The sequence below is a fragment of the Mastigoproctus giganteus genome, chromosome 2, assembly GCF_048544385.1.
Source record: "Mastigoproctus giganteus isolate SK-2022 chromosome 2, ASM4854438v1, whole genome shotgun sequence".
In the NCBI taxonomy this organism is placed as follows: domain Eukaryota; kingdom Metazoa; phylum Arthropoda; class Arachnida; order Uropygi; family Thelyphonidae; genus Mastigoproctus; species Mastigoproctus giganteus.
In genome coordinates, this window is record NC_143576.1 from 24,565,879 (window position 1) to 24,586,905 (window position 21,027).

General features: G+C 39.0%; 1 protein-coding gene across 2 annotated transcripts in view; it reads left to right on the top strand.

Moving 5' to 3' along the window:
• LOC150089225 (uncharacterized) overlaps positions 1-21,027 on the top strand; it is an 820,044-nt gene that overhangs the window by 25,983 nt on the left and 773,034 nt on the right. Inside the window, exon 1 of one of the 2 annotated variants that reach the window (XM_090390382.1) lies at positions 9,631-9,934. The exons of the other annotated variant lie outside the window; for it this stretch is intronic. Coding sequence (XP_090246508.1) covers positions 9,853-9,934 — 82 coding nt within the window. The 5' untranslated portion in view covers positions 9,631-9,852. Of the gene's footprint in view, positions 1-9,630; positions 9,935-21,027 lie in introns of those variants that run through there. 2 annotated transcript variants of the gene reach the window in all.

Sequence of the window (21,027 nt, forward strand, 5' to 3'; positions counted from 1 at the left end):
GTGACTGTACAATTGAGCACAGATAGGATCGCCATTTGGCGCCTCTGTCATCGACATCAGGTGGTGTCCAATCCAGGGGTTTAATTCGATCCAATGGTAGCTTTCAAACTTCAATCATCAGATAGTTGTCCGTTTGATGGTGTGGCGGTCAAGTTCATGACTGTCTAGTCTGGATGAAAGTCCATCATGGTCTCAAACCGCCTGTTGTCTTCCTTGGGACTGCTATGGCGCAGGTACAGGAACTGTAGAAAAGGATTTCCTTCGGCTGAAGAGCTCTTGTGCGAAACGCGTAAAAGCTGTATATTCCTCCCTACTATCAAGCAGGTGTGTTTCTTGGTCTTTGGGTATGTAGGTCAAGGTAGTGATGAAGGTGCAGCGAAGATCCTCATACAGGGGGCAGTCATACATAAGGTGCGACCAACTCTCAGTCCCACCACAGGTGCAAGTGGGATCATCGATGATTCCCAGGGCCGTCAGTTTGCCTTTTAATGATCCATGGCCAGTTAACAGGTATGTAGCATAAAGACCAGGTGAAAACCAGGGGGGAAGCCTGGGGAACACCCTGTTGATGTAAGGGAAGAACTTTCTAGTGATTTCGCCTTTGTTGGAAGTAGTCCATCTTGCTGCAGATGCGTGAGGAGATATAGGCCAATCACCTCCCAACAATTTACAAGATCCTGACCAGCTGCATAACTAGGAAGATAAACAGACCACTTGGAGAGCCAGAGCATAATGGCCGAACAGCAGAAAAGATGCAAGCAGCTGAGCAAAGGATGCGAGGAGCAATTAACCATAACTGCTGCAGTTATGGAGCAAGCATACGAGAAGCGCCGCAACATGTACACAGCATACATCGATTACCGCAAGGCCTTCGACTCCGTGCCTCATAGCTTGCTAATAGAGGCGGTGAAAATCTACAAAGTCAATCCGATAGTGACAAACTTCCTAGGAGAAACGATGGCGAAATGGAGTACCACCATCAAGGTCGAAAACATCACAACCAGGCCAATCCTAATCAGGAGAGGAATCTTTCTCGGAGATGCCCTGAGCCCATTGTGGTTCTGTCTAGCACTTAACCCGCTATCTACCATGCTCAACAGTAGCAAGTACGGATATAACCTCAAAGAAGGAAGAAAGAAACTGTACACCCTCACCCACCTGATGTATATGGATGATATCAAGCTCTACGCGGGAACCGAGAAGCACCTTCAGCAACTACTCCGGATCACCGAAGAATTCAGCAAGGATATTAGGATGGAATTTGGTCCAGACAAATGAAAGGATTGCGTCAGGGAAAATTAGTCAACCGAAACTACCAGCTGCAGAGTGGTAAAGAGATCGAAGCCGTGGCAGAGGGAGAGGCCTACAAATATTTGGGGATGATGCAGGCTCAGCAGTTACATCCCAAGGAAATTAAGGCCTGCCCGACCGAAAAATACCATCAGAGACTCAGAAGCCTGCTGAAAGCAAAGCTGAACGGAGGCTTAAACACCTAAAAAGTCATAAACACCTATGCAGTCCCAGTGATAACCTACTCCTTCAGGGTCATAGATTGGACTAACACCGAGCTGGAGGATATCATGAGAATGACAAGAACAATGATGACCAAGAGCCGCCAACAGCACCTGAGAGCTGTCGTGGGGAGACTGATAATTGCCCGGGAAGGAGGAGGAAGGGGCCTGATAGATCTCATTGAGCAACAGAAGACAGCGATAGTCAACCTGAAGGATTACTTCCAGAATCACACAGCAGCACTCCACCAGGCCATAAGGAAGATAGACAAGTGGTATACCCCACTCAACCTAAGCGAGGAGTCCCTCCCCCCCAACCAGGAAGTACAAACGAAGCTAGAAAGATGGGCAGAGAAGACACTCCATGGAAGACACTACAGTGATCTCCACCAGGGTCACATAGATAAAATTGCTTCTAATGTGTGGCTCACGAGCAGGACGCTCTTTCCCGAGACTGAAGGATTCATGCTCGCCATCCAAGACCAGGTAATCAACACCAGGAGCTATAGAAAATACATCGCCAAGGAGCCCGGAGTTTTCGATGACACATGTTGACGATGCCATCTGGCCTCAGAAACGATCCAGCACATCACTGCGGGATGCAAGGTGATCACCCAGACTGAGTACATTCATAGACACGACCAGGTAGCCAGGATAATACATCAGAAGCTAGCATGGAAATACGAGTTGATCGAAGAAAGTGTACCGTTTGTACTCGGGTTCGTACTACAAGTACGAACCCGAGGCAGTATTAGAGACTCCAACCACAAGCTGTACTGGGACCGCACCGTAATAACGGATAGGACAATCTCGCACAACGGACCGAACATAACCCTTGTGGACAAGAAGGAAAAGGCTACCTATCTGATTGACATAGCGGTACCCAACACTGGCAACCTGCAGGAAACCCATGGGGAAAATTCAGGAAGTACACGAACCTAAGACAGGAGATCAAAGAGATGTAGCATATGCAACAAGTAACGATTATCGCGATCATCGTGTCAACCACAGGTATGGTGCCAAAGACCCTGCATAACAGCCTAGGAGCAATAGGTCTCCCAGCGAACTCCTACAAGGAACTCCAGAAAGTCGCAATCCTGAGCACCTGTAGGATTGCCAGAGAGTTCCTCGACCAACAGTAACATCAGACATAACAACAACCACCCTGTGTACTTGGTAGCAATACCCGTCACGAGGTGGAATCCCCAGTCAGGGTGAAATAATGTAAGAGCAGCAATAATAATAATAATAAGATAAAAACAAGCAAACAAACGAAAAATATTATAGGGCGATTTCTTGTATAACCAGATTGGAATGGGGAATGACAGGATCGTCCTTAAATCTACTGTTGTGTGCTTCGTTATGCAGTCAGTGTCATATTGGGGCCACCCAAGAAATAACTGATCTACCCATATCTGATATGACCACAAATTGCGTATGTTCTTTGGTCAATTGGTTTGTTTTGCTGGACAAGTTTCCGGGATGGAAAACCTTTCTGTATATGCCTGAGACCACAGCCAAGGAGTAAAAAAAAAAAAAAAAAAAAAAGGAACTCATAGAAGTTCCTCGCATCAATGACGGGATTCGAACCAAGACCTTTTTCACCAGGTGTGCAGAGAACAGTGATTGTAACCACCGACTGCTTTATTTGAACAGTACTCAACGATTAATTTTTCTTAAAATCACTAAGGCCTGTTGCAGTGTCTGCTTCAGGCATGTGGATCATTGTTGGAAGGATGCCATTAGTCATCCCTCCAACTTAAATCCAATTTGAGCATCCTGCCATTAGAAGGATGCTCAATGTTATTTATTCTAGACTTTTTCGCGGGTTTTCTACAAACATTTTTGATAATGATATTGACCTTGATACTGATACTGAATCAGAAAAGACAAGAATTGAAATCATCTCATGGCTGACAATAAAGATCGAACGACTGCATTTTGGGAACAATGACAGACTTTTATACCTGAGGTGTCATTTGTATCTAAACGTACCTTTCTTTCGTTTCTACATAATCTGTACATGACCTTTATTCTCACTGATTACTCTCTCAATCTTTTTTTGAGAGAGGTGCATTATGAACTGACCGTTATTATTGTGATAACTTTGAAAGGTGGTTCCATGTTCTCTATGACTGTTACTCGTCAACCACAATGACGAGTAACGTTGGTACTCGTCATTGTGGTTCTTACCATTATCTCCCAGCAAATAAAGAAAATAAAGAAAACATTTCAAAACTTTTTTTTTTATAATAGCGTTTTAACGAAGAGGCCTTTCATCATTCAACCCACAAGACCTCATCTTTTACGCTTTCTTCTTGAAACTCTTTTGGCTGCTGCCTGCATTTCTTGCAGATGGTAGGTGGTTGCTGACTCCTGACAACTTTCCGTTAGGGGTGGAATCGTTGTTGGTTCTTTTTACTTATTCGTCTTGCTGAAAGGACAGAATTTCCGCTCCTGGTCTGTCTTGTCTGGGGTGCGATATTTTTTATTTATTATTATTTTTTTTTGCTAGTGCTTTCAGTGTGTCAACCACGTTGAAGATTCGGCATTGCTAACACTAGGCCTCCATTGCCAGGGATGGGGAGGGATCTCTTTGGCTTTTTCTCAGTATTGCCTTATACCTCTTAACCGTCAAATCTCAATACTGAATCCTCAGATCTGGTATTCTCAATATTATTAGTACCAACGTGTACAACAATATCACTTTTTGTCCCTTTAAAAGTTTATTAAAGTTCTAAAACATCATTAACATCATATTTGCCCCTGGCAGATATACCCTGGTTCTATTTCACCCAGAATTGGCACTAGGAAGTGTGGGCCCTGTTTAGGGTGGTTTTGGGGATTCTTAATATGGACATATTTTATTTTATTGTTATTATTGAAAATATTTGTGCAATTTGTGCGATATTTTTTATACAATGTGCATGACTAAGGACTATTCTGCAACAGACTCTATTAAACACACATAGGTCATGACTACATACAGTCTGTACTGTATGTAGTCATGACTGTGCTGTTTTCTGGTTCCGCAAATGAGTATTCAGTTTATAGCTGTGGAGTTTCTATTTATACTTAAAGCCTAATCCCTTTTTTTTTTTCTCTGCAAATTTGTTCATTATTTCGTCAAATTCTTAGGTCTTTGCTACACCACATTCACTGGATAAAATTGCGAGGCAGTTTAAACGGTCTTGTTTCTTGATTGATTGGAGATATGTGTTCATGAGCTTGAGCTCAGAAATGCTCCTTTCTCTTGATATAGAAATTATGTGAATAGTCAAAAATATACGAATAACAATAAAAAACATAAAAATAAAATTGTGTGTGTGTATCAAGCACTCATAGCGGAAGTTAAGTGAAACTTCTTTAGAATCTTTTGAAAAGTTTATTATTTCATTGTTATAGTGGTTTAATTTTTTACAAATGTTTTGCAAGTTTACAGATCTCTCCTCTGCACTCAGTGGAGGTTGATCCTTTGTATCTAGTGGAGGTTGATCCTTTGTATCTAGTGGAGGTTGATGCTTTGTATTCAATGGAGGTGGTTTCTGTGGTCGCATTTGACGTATACGTCCTCTATACGCCTTATAACGCTCACTTCGAAATTTTTATGAAATACAGTAGAGAATGGAGAAAGAAATATTTTGGTTTTTAAAATTTTAAAATCGGACTGTTAGAAGCTGAGATATAGCAATTTAAAACGTAAACCTGGCAAGCCTGTTACACCGTGGCCGCGCTGTAGGGGTACCGATTGCGTCATGGGTCGCTGCTACCTGCGGCGTACGCCATTTCGTGTCACATTTTCGTGACGATTTTTGTCAATCCGCGAACGCAAGTTACTCCCTTGTGAAAACTGCCTTGGGTGTGCCTAAAGAAGTTTCACTTCAAAAACTGTAAATGTTTTTGGACCTGTTATTCGAAGTAAGAAATTCAAGGATTTGGAGAGGTTTACCATAAAAATATGGAGCTACATTTGGTTTAAATGCTACCATTTACAGAAATAAGAGAGATACGTCAGCTAATTCTCATAGCATGTAAATAAAAAAAGACCAGAATTCTTTAGTTTCCACGTGGGCATTATTGTTGAGGGTATTGCTAACATGTAGTTTAAATTTGGATTACCTAAAACATACACTGCTCGACAAAATTAACAGAACAAGTAGAAAACATAGTGTAACTTGTGCAACTTGCGATGAACTTGTTGTTGTAGTAGGGTTTTAGGAGCATCAGTGACTAAGAGGCAGACTGCAATTCAACCAACTGATGTCCACGAGAGCTGTGATGAAGCGGGGCAAAATTCGGTATGGCGGTGTAACATAGAATAACGATGAAATCAGGAGACTGAGAAACTTAGAACAGATATAAGGGACATTTATAGGGGATGTATAAGAATTACCAAAAAGATCACATTACAGAAGTCGATACAAGATGCTCCAAAATATGGTCACATGACATCAGTACGGCGTTTGATCTCCTTCAATGGCTAAACAGGCCTGACATCGGTGAACCATGCTCGATATAAGGTCTATAAGATTCTGTGGCAACAAATCCCATTCTTCCACCTGCGCAGACCTTAGCTCCCCAAGTGACCGAGCTGTCGGTGTGAAAAGTGATGTACAAGGACGTCCCACACATGATCGATCGGATTTAAGTCTGTCGATCGTTCTGGAGACGACAGGCATCGTATATTTTCAGTTTCAAGATATTCCTCCACCACTTGACATCTATGTGCAGTGGCGTTGCCATACATGGAAAGAAAATCTGGGCCAACCACACCCCTAAAAAGTTGCACACAGGATGCGAGGATATGTTCTCGGTACCTCTGCTCAGTTACAAAAACATCAAGGTGGTTGGGGCCGTTGATTGTTATTCCGCCTCGCACGAGAACACCGCCTCTTCCGTAAGTTTCCCTTTCTCTGATGTTGGAGAGTTGGTATCGTATTCCTCGTTGTCTCCGATGAAATAACGTCTAGAATCTGAGTGTAGGTTAAATGGGACTCATTAGAGAACAGAACAATACCCCATTTGTCAGGTCTCCGAGTCACATGTTCATGGCAATAGTTTTGACGAGCTCTGCGGTGGGTTGGGGTTAATAGGACACAAACCACTGCTTTATTGTGTACAGTCCACTTGAATTGAGCCTTTGTACTGTAGTATTATCCAACTGGAAATGTTTTCACCAGTGGCCGCAGGAACCTCAAGAAACAGCTGATGAAAGGACTTCGTAGGTTTCCTTCTTGCTTTTAGAGCTAGATAGCAGTCTGTTCTGGTTGATGTAGCTCTCAGGTGACCGTAGCTAGTTCTTTTTGTAACGGTTGGTCCCCTGAAACCGCTTCCATAGTGCCGACCATGACACTGTGACACTTTAAGCCAACGTACCACCTACGCCTGCGATTGCCCGGTTTCAAGTCATCCAACGGCTCGCCATCTCAAAGAATCATCTAACTGATGATCATTTGCCATCCTGGGCACTGGAGACGTGGCTATCCCACTGAGTTTTTATAGGCAACACGTGTATTTATAGGCATGAATAATTTACACAATATGCGGCTCTGTGAGGTGGTAGCTTGATTTCTATTGGATACAGGGAATTTGAATTCCCTGTTATATCAAATATAACAGGCGACACTGTTCTCAATATTCGGCGGCACTATTCTCAATAAAATATTCGAGCGGTACGTGGGCGTCTAAAGCTGTTTCTCAAATTGTTTGCACTTTCATTGCCAAATAATAGTCTTAAAAATAATCAGGGGTTGTGCCCGATGGATCTATTTGCTTAATCGACCTAGAGCTGTCCCTGATACCCACTTTCTTTTTGTACAATATATTTCTAGTTTTTCTAACTACAGTCACCAACAATAGCTATTTTCTGCGGAACTAGCGCATTCTGCTTTTGTGGATACTGTTGTGTCGTTTGTATGGAGTCCATTTGCTTTGTTTTTTTCGCCTTTCCCAGTCGATGGAAATGCGAGCAAATCGTATCATGGAACCCTTTTGCAACCAGCACCTGCCATATCTGGTTTGAATCAGCTCATTAGCGATAATCATTTCGTCGTCAACAATGGGGGTCTGTCGTCCCTGAAGGGGTGGGTAATCAAGTGATTCATAACCGGATTGTATTTTTTTAAACACGTTTGGGCTGTGCTTTCATTCATCGTATCTTCTATTTTTGCGTGTGACACAGTTGGTATCATCACCATTCTGCCTACACTGGCTGGAAAAGACTTAGGTCGAATCCGTGAATGACGCGAGGAATTTTTATGGGTCTTTTTCATAATGTGGCTGAGTTAATCGGCTTCAGACGAGGTCTACATGTTTTTTTTTTCTCCTGTAAACTTGGGTGTTTCGTCCAGGTACCGAGGGGGTACGAATCCCGGTTTTTTTTAGAAACCTCCGGGTTTTTATGACGGGATAAAATTGATGGGACGTTTTATGACGGGATAAGAACCCCCAGGTTCGTATCCCCTCAGTGACACGAGGAACTTTTATGGGCTTTCTCAACTCCGTGGCTGAGCTAGTCGATTTCAGTCGAGGACAGCAAAGATTTCCCCCACAAAAACTTGCGGTTTTCTTTCAGCAAAATAGGCAGACTGGGCAGAAAACCCACGCAATTTACAGATGTAATACACACGGAAAGATGAGTAATTCTCGGCCGGCCTTAATATGACATCCTCCCCTCCCCCAAATGCATTGGATATTATACGAGGCTGCTTGTGTTATGTTTGTGCTAAGTTTATACACAAAAAGTAAAAACATTCTCGAATAAATGCAATTAGAGCAGCTGTCTTTTTTTCACTTTTCGCTGTTTTACCGAATGGCATTTTATTTTTGCTCGCCATCAACTAACTCAGTGTCACTTGCAGTGGGGCGTTATCCTATAGGCAAAAAAGGCCCAGGGCCCCAGTCAGAAGGGACCCAAAAATCACTGTTTCATTTCAAAAACTCATTGCCGTTTTTTACTAATATTTTTAAGTGATTTTTATCGGAAACTGAACTTCCATTGAACTTAACTTGATGCTTAATTTTAAAATTACGTTTTTTTTCAAAAATGTTTTTACCATACCAATTTTGATGAAATTTTATATTTAGTTCTTCCTTAAATAGTTGAGTTAATTGAAAAACTAAAGACTGGCTTGGAATGGAATTTGGAATTGAAAATGGAATTTGGAGGCCCCATCTAAAGATGATCTCCCAAATCCCATATTACTTGGGTCTTATGAAGGATAACGGGTCACCGGTCACTTGTTCTTTCGAAGTTCTTCGATTGCTTATTACCATCTACAGTGGCTTCCACATTATATATTTTTTTGCACAAAAAAAAAGAGAAAACTGCACAAACTTCTTTGGTCACCTAATATTTTTGTAGCTCATCTGATCCGCCCTCCCAGCGTACATGTGAGAAATTTCGATAAGAAAGTTCTCATCGAAATTTTCTTGTGGGCTCTTCAGTGTAGCAGTACAACAGTTAACAACCATTGAAGAATGACTTGTCTAATTTTGAATGTGGTACTAATTTTTAATTTATATATACCAAATAGATGTGTTTAACGCTCTAAAATGTGTAAAATGCTTCATTACTGGAAATAATGTAGCTATATCAGCAACAAGCGAAACATGAAGCTATGATATTACATCACATGCTTAACGTCACATTACGTCATACGTACGGCTTCACATGTCTGAATACACAGACCTAAGTGACCTAAGTTTTTATATCATAAAATTTGCTGCAAGTGACTGTAAAGATTGGTATTTGAATGGCTTTTTTTTTATATAATGGAAATCACTGCAACATTACTATGTAAGTATTCTTAAAAATACGAAGGGATATTCAAAATGCCAACGCTTTACAGTTCTATAAAAGCATTCCGTGTCAAAGTATTCTGATTTCTAGAGATTACGGTTTTCATATTTGGAGTACTGCAGTGAACGCAACTGGTGACCTTCTTTGTTCTTTTTTTTTTTATATTCTTCATTTTATTTTTTGAAATTTTTATTTCGGAACCTGATGCTCTGTTTTCTTACGCCATCTAGTGTGATTAAACTGCACAGTGGTGTAAACAACCGGAAGATACTACTCCTCTTTCTGTGATCAAATGACCTTTTGACAGCGAAAAAACTCTTCCGCGTCTCAGTGCGGTGATGTTAAAGCTTGTTGAGCTGTACAGTGTAACATCCAACACGTGTACAGGCCTTACAATGACTCAATAACATTGATTACGGGCTGACATGCCTCACTTTTAATATCTCCACAGAGATTATTTTCAGGAACTTTTCTTATAGTTGGTGAATGTTTAATCCAAGTCTTGCACAGCTGTAGTTTCGGACAGTCGTCTGCTTTGAAATGTCTAAGCTATTAAAACACTTTGGATTTGGTGTGAAGAAAAATCCTCCTGTACCCCCAAAGCCAGATTATGATGGAATAAGTAAGCAAAATAAATTTCTTTACATAAGTTTCTTGCGAAATCATTTTTAATTTTAATAAATTTATGTGCATCGATATATATATATATTTCTGCTGACATATATGTATATCTTCGTTATGCTCTGGACCAAAGCACAAATGAAACTACACAAAGTTGTAGTCGTTTCATGTTCAATTCTATATTTTCACTTTGTAAGTGGCTATTTCACTTATTTACTTTCAGTTTGAAACTGAAATAAATTATTACTCTGATTGACTTTATGAAACGAAGAATATTGGAATTATTGTGACAATCCTATTGAACCTTTGTCAGTAATAAGCGTTTATACAACATCCCTAATGTTTATAAACTTATTATGTGGTATGGTATTTAAACTGTGTTTTGCGTTTGAACCAGTAGGCTAACAGATATGTGGGTAATGGTGATTGAACTTTTAATTGTGATTTCAAACAATCATTTATACTGACTTAAATGAAAGTTGCTATCAAAAATTTTATCTAAAAATTTAATGCTAAAGTACATAAGTATAATTAATTTTTCTTATTGTACAAGTTTAATAGCACACCTAGGATATTTCTGTGTTGGCGGGCTGAGGATTACAGCTGCTGCCCTGACCAAGAGAAAATTCCTATATATTTATTTTTTATTATTGTATATATTTATTATTATTTTTTGATCGAGGCTTTTTGCGTGGTGGGGGGGGGTGAAACAGTGAAACCACCCAACTAGGCGAGTCCATGGTTTGAATTATTAGATGATCTTTTACATGTATTGTTTTTTTTTTTTTTTTTGGTCTTTATCATAGAATATTAAATTTAGAATTTTTCCTATGCAGCTGTAAAACAAAAACTATTCCGTGTTATGTGAAGCCGCTGATTGAGGTATAATTATAATGGGTTTTAATTGAATGCATACCAGAAAAACAGTATACAAACAAATTATAATAAATCTATAAACAATTTGCACTTGATAGCCAATTAAAAGGATTTGAAATTTTAAAAAAATATTGCAAAAATTTTATTAATGAAAAGGTAACATCATGAGTGATGAGAAAAAAGCGGTTGTTTATTTAGGTATTTCAATAATGAAGTCTGGTGAAGCCATATCTTCTTTTTCTCGGCGTACACATCTTTGTAGCATTGAATCCCATCTTGTAAAATTTGCCATATCTCGATGCTACGTTCAACATTTGGATCTCCATTCTTAATCGCCTCGCAGGCCACGTCAACCCCCCCCCCCAAAAAAAAACTTTCTCCAGTTCTTCTGTTGAAAATTGTTTTGGTGGCACTTCAGTGTTATCCACTTCAGAATCGTTTTCCTCCTCTGCATATGCAGTTTGCTCATCAATTTCAAGGAGAGTTGCACCATCTAAGTAATTTGCATGTGAGTCAGTGTAGTCACGTACATTGGCAGTGTCCAAAGTTTCGAATCCCAAGTCTTTTCCGACCTTCACGATGTCTTCAGAAATTATCCGAACTTGCGATTCAAAACAAGTGAAATCATTTACCAAATGGGGCAAAAAATGCTGACGAACAGAACTCATGTTGTTGGCAGTGATTCCTAGCCAAGATTCAGATATATTTTCGATTGTATTTAAAGGGGTAAAAAATTAATTTTGAAATGAAAAGTTTGAAAAACTATTATGTCGTCTCGTTGGGATGGAATTAAGAATACTGAAACTGTTGCACATTGCAGCTGACTGCCTGAAGGGAGCTAAAATATCATGTGCATGGTAGACAATAGTTGGCACCGCAGCATATATGTATAGTATCTGGCTACGACAACGCAGTATATATGTACCTGTCTAGGCTATTGAATGAGTTTTAATATGTACAATAAATTTTCGACTTAAACTTAATTGAAAACCATGTTATAGTAAAACCCGTGCTGTTTGAAGCTGTGCTAAGCTAGGTATTGCTGTACTTTAAAAGTGGTTCAAATACCTCCTCTCTGGTGTGAGTAAAATAACACGGTCAGTTTTTAACGCTGAGTAGAAACTAATACAGCCAGGGTAAGATATTTAGAATGTATAATGTGCGACTGTAACAGTTGGAACCTAAATATCCTTGTGGAAAGCATAATAAAATAGAGATACATAATGATAATAATATAGAAATGTTTATTTATTTTCTTTTGATTATGATGATTACAAAACATTCTGACAGAATTTGTTTACATTCTGGTTTGTTTTTATGATATTTGGTGATGTATTTGTGATGTTGGAGTTGGGATCGTTTGATGTGTTTTTAGAAAAAAAAAAAAAAAATTCCCAAGTTACCCTGAGAGAGAGAGAGAGAGAGAGAGAGAGAGAGAGAGAGAGAGAGTCGAAAGTGGAAGGGAATCGCCAAGAAAGAGAAGAATAATGATATCCAGCTCAGAACCCTGAATGTGCCAAGCCCATTCTCACCAGATATGAGCCCCTGGGGCAATAATATAATGTTGACTAGTGTATTCTAGTTCAACTACCTCTGGCAACCATGACGTAGAATCGGGCATCATGGTTACTGACTATAGGTTTCTTATAGATAAAAGCTAGGGGTAGCAACAAATAATAAAAATGTTTATTATACACAATAGCATTTCATTTTGGCACACCAGTGGCCTCTTTGTAGTGCTGTTTCCACAAATAATATTAGAATAATATACAAGTTTGGTAGTTGGATATGAAGTTCACTGTGAAGGTGCAGATAGGTAACTATGACAGCTTGTGAGGAGTTCTTAAATGATATACAGGAACGTTGCCAGTAGGGACAAAGAGGTGATTATCTCATTATATAAAACAGTTGTTAGGCTTCACCTTCAGTACTGTATACAGGTTTTGAAACTTCATTTTAGGAAAGTTGTAGATCTGTTGGAAAAGGTGCAGAGAAAAAGAATATAATTATTTGTGGGCCTGGAAAGGTACTCTTACCAAGAAAGACTTGAGTTCTGTGAAGAGACCTGATTGAGGTGTTTAAAGCTTTAAATTGGTTGAATAAACTGATGGCATCCTTATTCTTGGTCTGAATATACATATATATAATGGAATGTAAATTTGAACTGGAAAGTGATGATTGTGTGGAAATTTATTTTCACCCAAAGAGTAATTGATTGTTAGAATAAACTTTCATGTAGTGTACTGTTGAAGTAGGCAGTTGAATAAATTAAAAAAAAATTAGACAGATTATTAGAAGAGATGGACAAATTAAGTTAGTTTTTTTTAATGGCTTATGCTGTATAAGTTTGTTTTCTTGCATTATTTTGCTCGTATTAAGTAATGCCATTTCACCCAATGATATTTGTAAAAAAAAAATTGTGAGAAGGTTGAGCACAAACAGCATAACAGCATTTTTATTTCTTCTTTAGATCACTATCACATATTTTGGAGTCAATCTTACAAGTTTTCTTTGTCCCCATTACTTTCTGTTTAAAGCCTGCTTCTCTGTCACATTTTACTCTTCTGTATTTTTTTTTTAATTGTATCCTGCCATATATCTTTGATCCCCTCCATTCTTCTACCACAGGAAATATCTTTAATGTGACCTTTAGATATGGTAGCAATTGGTGATTCTCAGGTAGAAATGAGATATAAGACCAACTATGGAATATGTGAATTTTACAGGCATCATATGGTGATGTCTTATGGCCATGATTGTCTTCTGCTTCAGTGCCCCTTTTAAACTTCCTCTGATACGTTAATTCCTAGTTCTTTCATTTCTCATTATTCCATCCACTTTAGCATTATTAACTCTGCAGCGCAGCTCCTCTTGTTTATCTCTGTTTTAGCATGGCTGGTCTGATCATTTTGTGTAAAGCAGGGTTATGCAAAGGGTGGGGTGCACAGGCTGTGATGCACTTGGGTTCCAGCACAGAAGGGGGACCCCCATAAACATTTCTTAAATGATTATAATATTAACAAAAGAAAGGGAACCTCCCAAAACCAACCATTCACTTAGGCCCCCAGTTGCCATTGCACAGTCCTGGTGGAAAGTATTCCTTTCAGTATCCTCTTGTCAGGTAACAGTCTGTGAAGTTTTAGGGTCTATAAAAAAAAAAAAAAAAAAAGGACCAAAAAAATATAATTCAAAGAGAATTCAACAATTTTATTCTAACGATGAAATTCTACAAATAATTTTTAAACACAGATTTCTGAGATAAATGTTTTCTTCAGCTTTTTTCTGTTTGTAAAATCATTAGTAGTATCAACAAAGTTCGTACTGTGAGTAAGTTAATGCTGGAATAAGCATTGTGGAATAATTTCAAAACTACATTTATAGAAATGGTTTTCAATTTCTCTGAAAATTAGATTTCTGTGTAATGCAGTGAAGGGTACCTAGGGCCTACGAACACCAAAAGACTGGTGTTCGATATTTGAGATATTCGATAAGTTGAAGCTGTTTGTGCAGGGCAAGGTTTCTCAAACTGGAAGGCGGAATGCAATGTACTATCATCAGCAAAACTATGGATAGGATTTCCAATCAATGGAAGAAGGTCATTAATATACAAGAGGAAAATAGTGGGAGAAAGTATTGAACCTTGGGGAACACCAACATTAGTGGAGAAGTTAGAAGATAGAAAGCCATCTACCATCACTCGCAGTGAGTGGTCAGAGAGAAAACTAGATACAAACTGGATCCCAGTTACAAAAAACAATTGGCAAACCATAAGACGGAAGCTTATTTAAAAGATGTTTATGCCAAACACAATCAAAATCCTTTGCCTTTGAAATGTCAAGAGCAACTGCTTGAGTTTCACCAAACTTTTCCATTGAATTCATCTATAGATGAGTAACATAAGCCAGAATATCACCATTGGATCGACATTGATGGTTGATCAGATGGAAGGTTTCTAGATAGTTTGAGTTGGTAGTTAATTGATTTCACCATTACTATAGAAAGAGTAGAAGTAAATCCAGTGGGATGATAATTAGATGGGAGGGATTTGTCATCCTTTTTAGGAACTGGCAGGATATGAGCAAATTTCTAAGCAGAAGGTAAAACACCATTGGAATAAGAAAGTGAAAAAAGGTGACATGGAACAGGAGTAAGTTCAGGTTTTGAGAACAAGTGAAGAAATACCATCAGGACTTGGAGCTTTCTTAGCATCAAGATTGATTAAAATCCTTTTGATGGAAGACCACAGGAGGCTTTGAATGGAGCGTACTGGGAATGGTGGGAGGTGGTTTACCAAGATCATAGGCGACTCCGTAGCCAGGTGGGAAGGAGCAGCAGTGCGTAGCACACGCTTCTCGATTAGACCGGGGTTCGAGCCAGTCACCACCAAATACGGAGGATGCGGAAAGGTCAGGGAATGACCACCGCATATCCTGGAGCAATATGGCCTTAGTTGCTAATGCTCCTAAAAACCAAATAACAAACAAACAAATGAAGATCATTAATATAAGAGTTGAAAAAAAAAATAGGATAGGATGCTAGCAGGTCAGCTTTATCATTGGCTGAAGTAGCAATAGAACAATCTCGTTTTTACAGAGGTGGTTATATAAAGATGGGCAAAAGTTGTGGCCAATAACTTTGGCAAGGGACTAGAATGTTTGGCTACCATTTGGACAAGAAGCAAGTTTTATACTCTTAGCCTGTTTAAAATATGATTTGGACTGATTAATAACTGCTTTACAGTTGTTGCGAGCTTTGGTGTAGATAGAAAAAGAATCTGGAGATTTGGACCCAAGCCAAATGTGATATGCAACATTCTTCTCTTGAACAGCCTTAGCATGTTTATTGGAAAACCATGGTTTAAATAAAGGTTGAGATTTTAAGGTGGAGTGTGAAATAAAGGATTTCATCCCTACAAGAATAATTTCACTGGCACGATCTGAGCAAATGTTGACATGAGATTTGAAACAGTAATCCAACCAAGGAAAAGAAGAAAAGAAATCTCGCAGATCATCCTATTTTGCATTCTTGTAATGCCAAACAACACAAGGTTGAGAATGGCCACAAGAGAAAGGCTCCATTGGAGAAGAGATCATCATTAAGTTATGACTAGAGGATCACTCATCTTGACCGTGTACTTAGAAGGGTTGTTTGTGAGAAAAAGATCAAGCGTGTTGGCCATGTGTGAGATCATTGGTATTTGCAAAAGCCTGAGCATCTCAACCAGCTGGACCTGTATGACTAGAAAATGTAAGCCAGTTGGAGTTGTGGACATTAAAATCACCAAGGGAAATTTACCTCATTGTTAGTAAAGTTGGACTGGAGGAAGTCAAGTTTCAAAGAGAGGTAGTCAAAGAGTTCTAAGTGATTAGTGGTGTTGGGAGAATGATAGAGGCAATAGATTAATTTGACAGAATGTGATAAAGAGATTTTAAGCCAGAGAATATGGAAAAGAGGAGATTCCAAATTACTGTCTCTGACAGGAAATATTAGAATGGATATATGTATAATTGCTACAGTTGAAGCGAAAAGAATCATACAGCGAATAATTCAAACAACTCAGATGAGCAGTGGTTGAATCAACTGATAAGTGGGATTCCATCAGAAAAAAAGTACATGGGGTTTGGTAGATGAAGTGGAAATAGACATCATTAAAATTAGAACTGAGACCATGTATATTTGTCAAATGAATGAGAAATGTGTTTGAGAGGTTTAGATCTTTTCACAGATAAGTTTGTTCTATTAGTTTATCAGTTCATGGCGTATTCAGAAGTAAGAAAAGGTGGCAGGGATATGCTGTATGATGTAATGAAATATTTGGATATGATGCACTCGTGGTAAGAATATACCCAATTCTTTGACATAATGTGCCCTCGACATTCCCCCCCCCCATACATACTACTCAGATTTCCTTCTGTCACTATCTGGCAGAGTAGTCGTAGCAGGATTATATACTAGGTGAACTGGAAGCCGCCTAGAGAATTAACAATAGGTTCATTCCAGTGGACTACCTAGTAGCTGGCCAGTGAACACCATTTTAGAGCTGTACCTTCAAAATGTAAGGAAGATTGGATCTCACTGTGATGTCCATCATAACCTCTAAAGACATCAATCGTACTGCATGATGGAGGTGGTATTGCTTGAACTTTTTTGTTCCAGCAACACCAGATTATGAGAAATCTTTGGCAAGGGATGCAAAGAAAAACAGCAAAGAGTTCTTTACTTATGTAAACTATAGAAGACAGGGGATGAATCAGATTGGTCCACTTGATATCGATGGGTCAACTGTTGATGATCCTGCTCAGGTAGCTAACAAACTAAATGAATATTTTGCATCGACATTCACACATGAGGAGTTATCCAGCGAGGGGAATGCCAGAGGTGTATTCAACTCTGGCAGTAAGCTAGAGAATCTTGTAATAACTGAGAGTAAAGTGGAGGAGAAATTGTTGAAGATAAACACAAGAAAGGCACCTGGGGCAGATGGGATCTATCCAGTTATATTAAAGGAGGCAGCAAAGGAAGTAAGCAAACCCTTAGCCATAATTATGAGAGCTTCCTTAGACTCAGGGGAAGTACCCATGGACTGGAGATGTGCAAATGTGACTCCAATTCACAAAGGAGGATCAAAGGCTGACACAAGTAATTATAGACCTGTGAGTTTAACTTCTGTTCCTGGAAAATTAATGGGGCACTGGTTAAAGAAGTACTGCAGGATCATCTAGACAAGACTTCAGTTATAGCTCGGACACAGCATGGTTTTGTTAAGGGGAAGTCTTGCCTGACCAATTTCATTGGATACTATGATGCAGTCACAAAAGAACTGGATGCAGGGAATAACTTTGATATTATATACTTGGAACTTAGAAAGGCTTTTGATACTGTTGCACATGGAAGACTGCTGCACAAATTGGAGCAGTGTGGCATTGGAGGCAAATTGCTGCTATGGATAAAGGGGTGGTTGAGGGGGAGAAGACAGAGTGGTAATCAATGGACACTGCTCATCGTGGACTAATGTTATTAGTGGAGTCCCTCAGGGTTCAGTATTGGGTCCATTATTGTTTTCTGTATTTATAAATGATATTGATGATGGTATATCAAGCTTAATGTCCAAGTTTGCAGACGATACGAAGGTTGGCAGGGTTGTCAAGGACACTACTGACACTATACTGCTGCAACAGGATCTGGAAAGGTTGAGCAGATGGGCTGAGAGGTGGCAAATGAAGTTTAACATTGACAAATGTAAAGTACTACATATGGGAAACAGCAACCCCATAGCAACATATCAATTCTGTGGTACTACACTGACAGTGGTAGAGAATGAAAGGGACCTGGGGGTGGTTGTTCAGGCAGATATGAAGTTCTCTGAGCAGTGCAGACGGGCTGCAAGAGTAGCTCATGGAGTATTGTCAATGATATATAGGAATTTTTCTAGCAGGGATAAGGAGGTGATTATTCCCTTGTATAAGGCAATGGTCAGGCCACACCTAGAGTACTGTATACAGGCCTGAAGGCCTCATTTCAAGAAGGATGTAGAGCTGCTGGAACGAGTACAGAGAAGGGCAACAAGATTAGTGAATGGAACAAAGGGTTGCCCTTATGAAGAAAGGCTTAAGTTTTGCAATTTACAGTGTCTGGAGACTAGGCACAGGCGAGGTGATCTGATAGAGGTGTATAAAGCCTTGAATGGTTTGAGCATGCTCAATGCTGAAGGGATTCTTCCTCTTGCTCAGAATAATCACCTGAGAGGGCATAAATTCAAATTGAGGAAAGACAGATGTAGGATAGATGGGCAGAAATTTGCCTTTAGCCAGCGGGCAGTTGGTTGGTGGAACAAACTTCCATCTCTTGTTGTGGAAGTTGATAGCCTAAATAAATTTAAGGCTCAGGTGGACAGGTATTTCGAACGAATGGAGGGGTGAAGTGGAAGGGTTTTTTTTTTTTAATTTTTTTTTTTTTTGGCTGATGCTGCATAAGCTTGCTTTCTTGCATCAAATGCCTCTACTAATGCTAATCTAACCTCTGTTTGCTGGCTGTATTTTCTCATTTCATTCTATGGTATTTTGACAATTATGGGCTGAAAAGCATTAGCAGCTTCTTGTTTCTGGCAGTTTTCTGTCTTCTATAATCTTGTTTATAGTTCAGGTCCCTTATCTATTCTATTTATATTTTAGTTATAATCAAGGACTGTGCTTGTAACCCCCCCCCCCCTATTTCTCTTGGTTATAAAAAATACCTGGTAGAGGTATATAAGGCACTGGAAGGGATTGATAGAATGAATGAAGTATATCTTTACTGGCAGAAGACAGAACTAAATGTCACAGTTACAAAATTTTGGGAGGATATCAGGATGTTGCATCTAATGAAGTTTACTTTCAAGCAGAGTTGTAGATCATTGGAATAAATTTTCTGTCACAGTGGTGTTTTTTTTTTTTTTTTTTAATTCAGTCATTATAATATTAGTACAAAGATGTCTATTTTCTGTTTACACTCCAGGATGACTACAAAGTCAGGAATGCACAAGATAGAGAGAATACAATAAAAATCACTGTATTTGGTAGTCATGATGGCTTGAACCATGGTGACTCAAGTGCACTCTGTATCTTTACTATTGGCCACAACTTAACAATTCATATATACATGCACGCTTAGTATCATATTTGCATGATTTATATTTTATTAGGTGGCTGAAGTGTGTGTAAAATATTTAGTTATATTTAGTGACTGCATTCTTTGCACGGCTTGTCTCTGTACTACTCTTGGTGTGCTAGAATAAAATGAAACTAATAATATTGATTTTTTTTTTTCTTTTTTTTATGCCCTCTGACTTCATGTCACTAGTAATAAATAAAAGCAATGCTCGATTTAAATGATATGGGGCACTGGTGAACGCCCTTGTAATGATCCTCAAGTACGGTCACAGAGGAGTCATGGGCTAACAGAAATCTTGTTGATATAGGGTACCCTGGAGCATATGTACCTTGGTAAATCTGGTCTTGAATACTAGGCTCAGTTATGGATTTATGTGCTGTAGTTTAAACTGAGCTGTGTACTTTACTCTCATCTCAGATCATATTTATATGTGATACGTTATAGCTAAAGTATCACATGATTTACCCATGGGTAAATCATGCGTTTTTTCTTGGAATAATTTTTTTAAAAAGCAGTAAATAATTTTTTCAATAAAGAATTCAAAGGATTCACTAAAGGATTTTCCAAATGTTTCCTGGCTCATTCACCAAAGGATCCAAATGTTTCCTGGCTGTAGTAGCCCTGTGACATTTTTTATTTGGTGGTTATTCAGCTACTGTTCATCTAGAACATTGCAGTTTTTTGCTGAACCAACATGAACAGATTGATTGTTAACATATCATTCTGTGATGACTCCTCATTGAAAGTCACTAAGCTCAGTGCCTTAACCCACCTACTATATTTTATTGATCTGCTTGTTTCTAACATGAATACATTTGGTTTATAAATGCATTTTGTAAATGCCATTTCCAAATCCAAGGGGTGGCCAGATACTTTTAGTATAGTGTATTTATTAATCTTTAATTATTAAATTTTTCCATATGTTCCTAATTAAAGAATGAATCCGGACGCACATTTTACATTATCACACTGAAAGCAGGCATGTGCATATATGCATTCACAGTATCAGCTTTGTGTTTATATAACTAGCATATCTTCAATTTCTCCATCCGAAGACTGTTTTTCAATTTTATGATATTTATTGTTGCACAATTTCCGTGCACGTATTTTACATGTGACCCATAAACTTTCATGTTGGCACCAGACACTCCTCACACAAATGAACACAGTATTCCATGACATTACAGTGGGTTTACCATTAATGCTGCTTTGGCACCTCCATAGCCAGGTGGGCAGGAGCAGCAGTGCGTAGCATACGCTTCTTGATCAGACCGGGGCTCGAGCCCGTGACCACCAAATACGGAAGATGCGGAAAGGTCAGGAAATGACCACTGCATATCCCCGGAGCAATATGGCCTTAGTTGCTAATGCTCCTAAAAACCAAATAAAACATTTAATGCTGCATTTACCTAGTTTGCTGGCCTGATACATGTATTTTTAAAGTCCCTGAAAATAAGGTTGGAATCTCTGGACAAACAGTAATTACACTGTTCTAGGATCCCTGCCACCTTGCAGTCCTGGAACAACTGTGCCACTGAGGCTCAATAAATACAGGCTTATTTATCATAT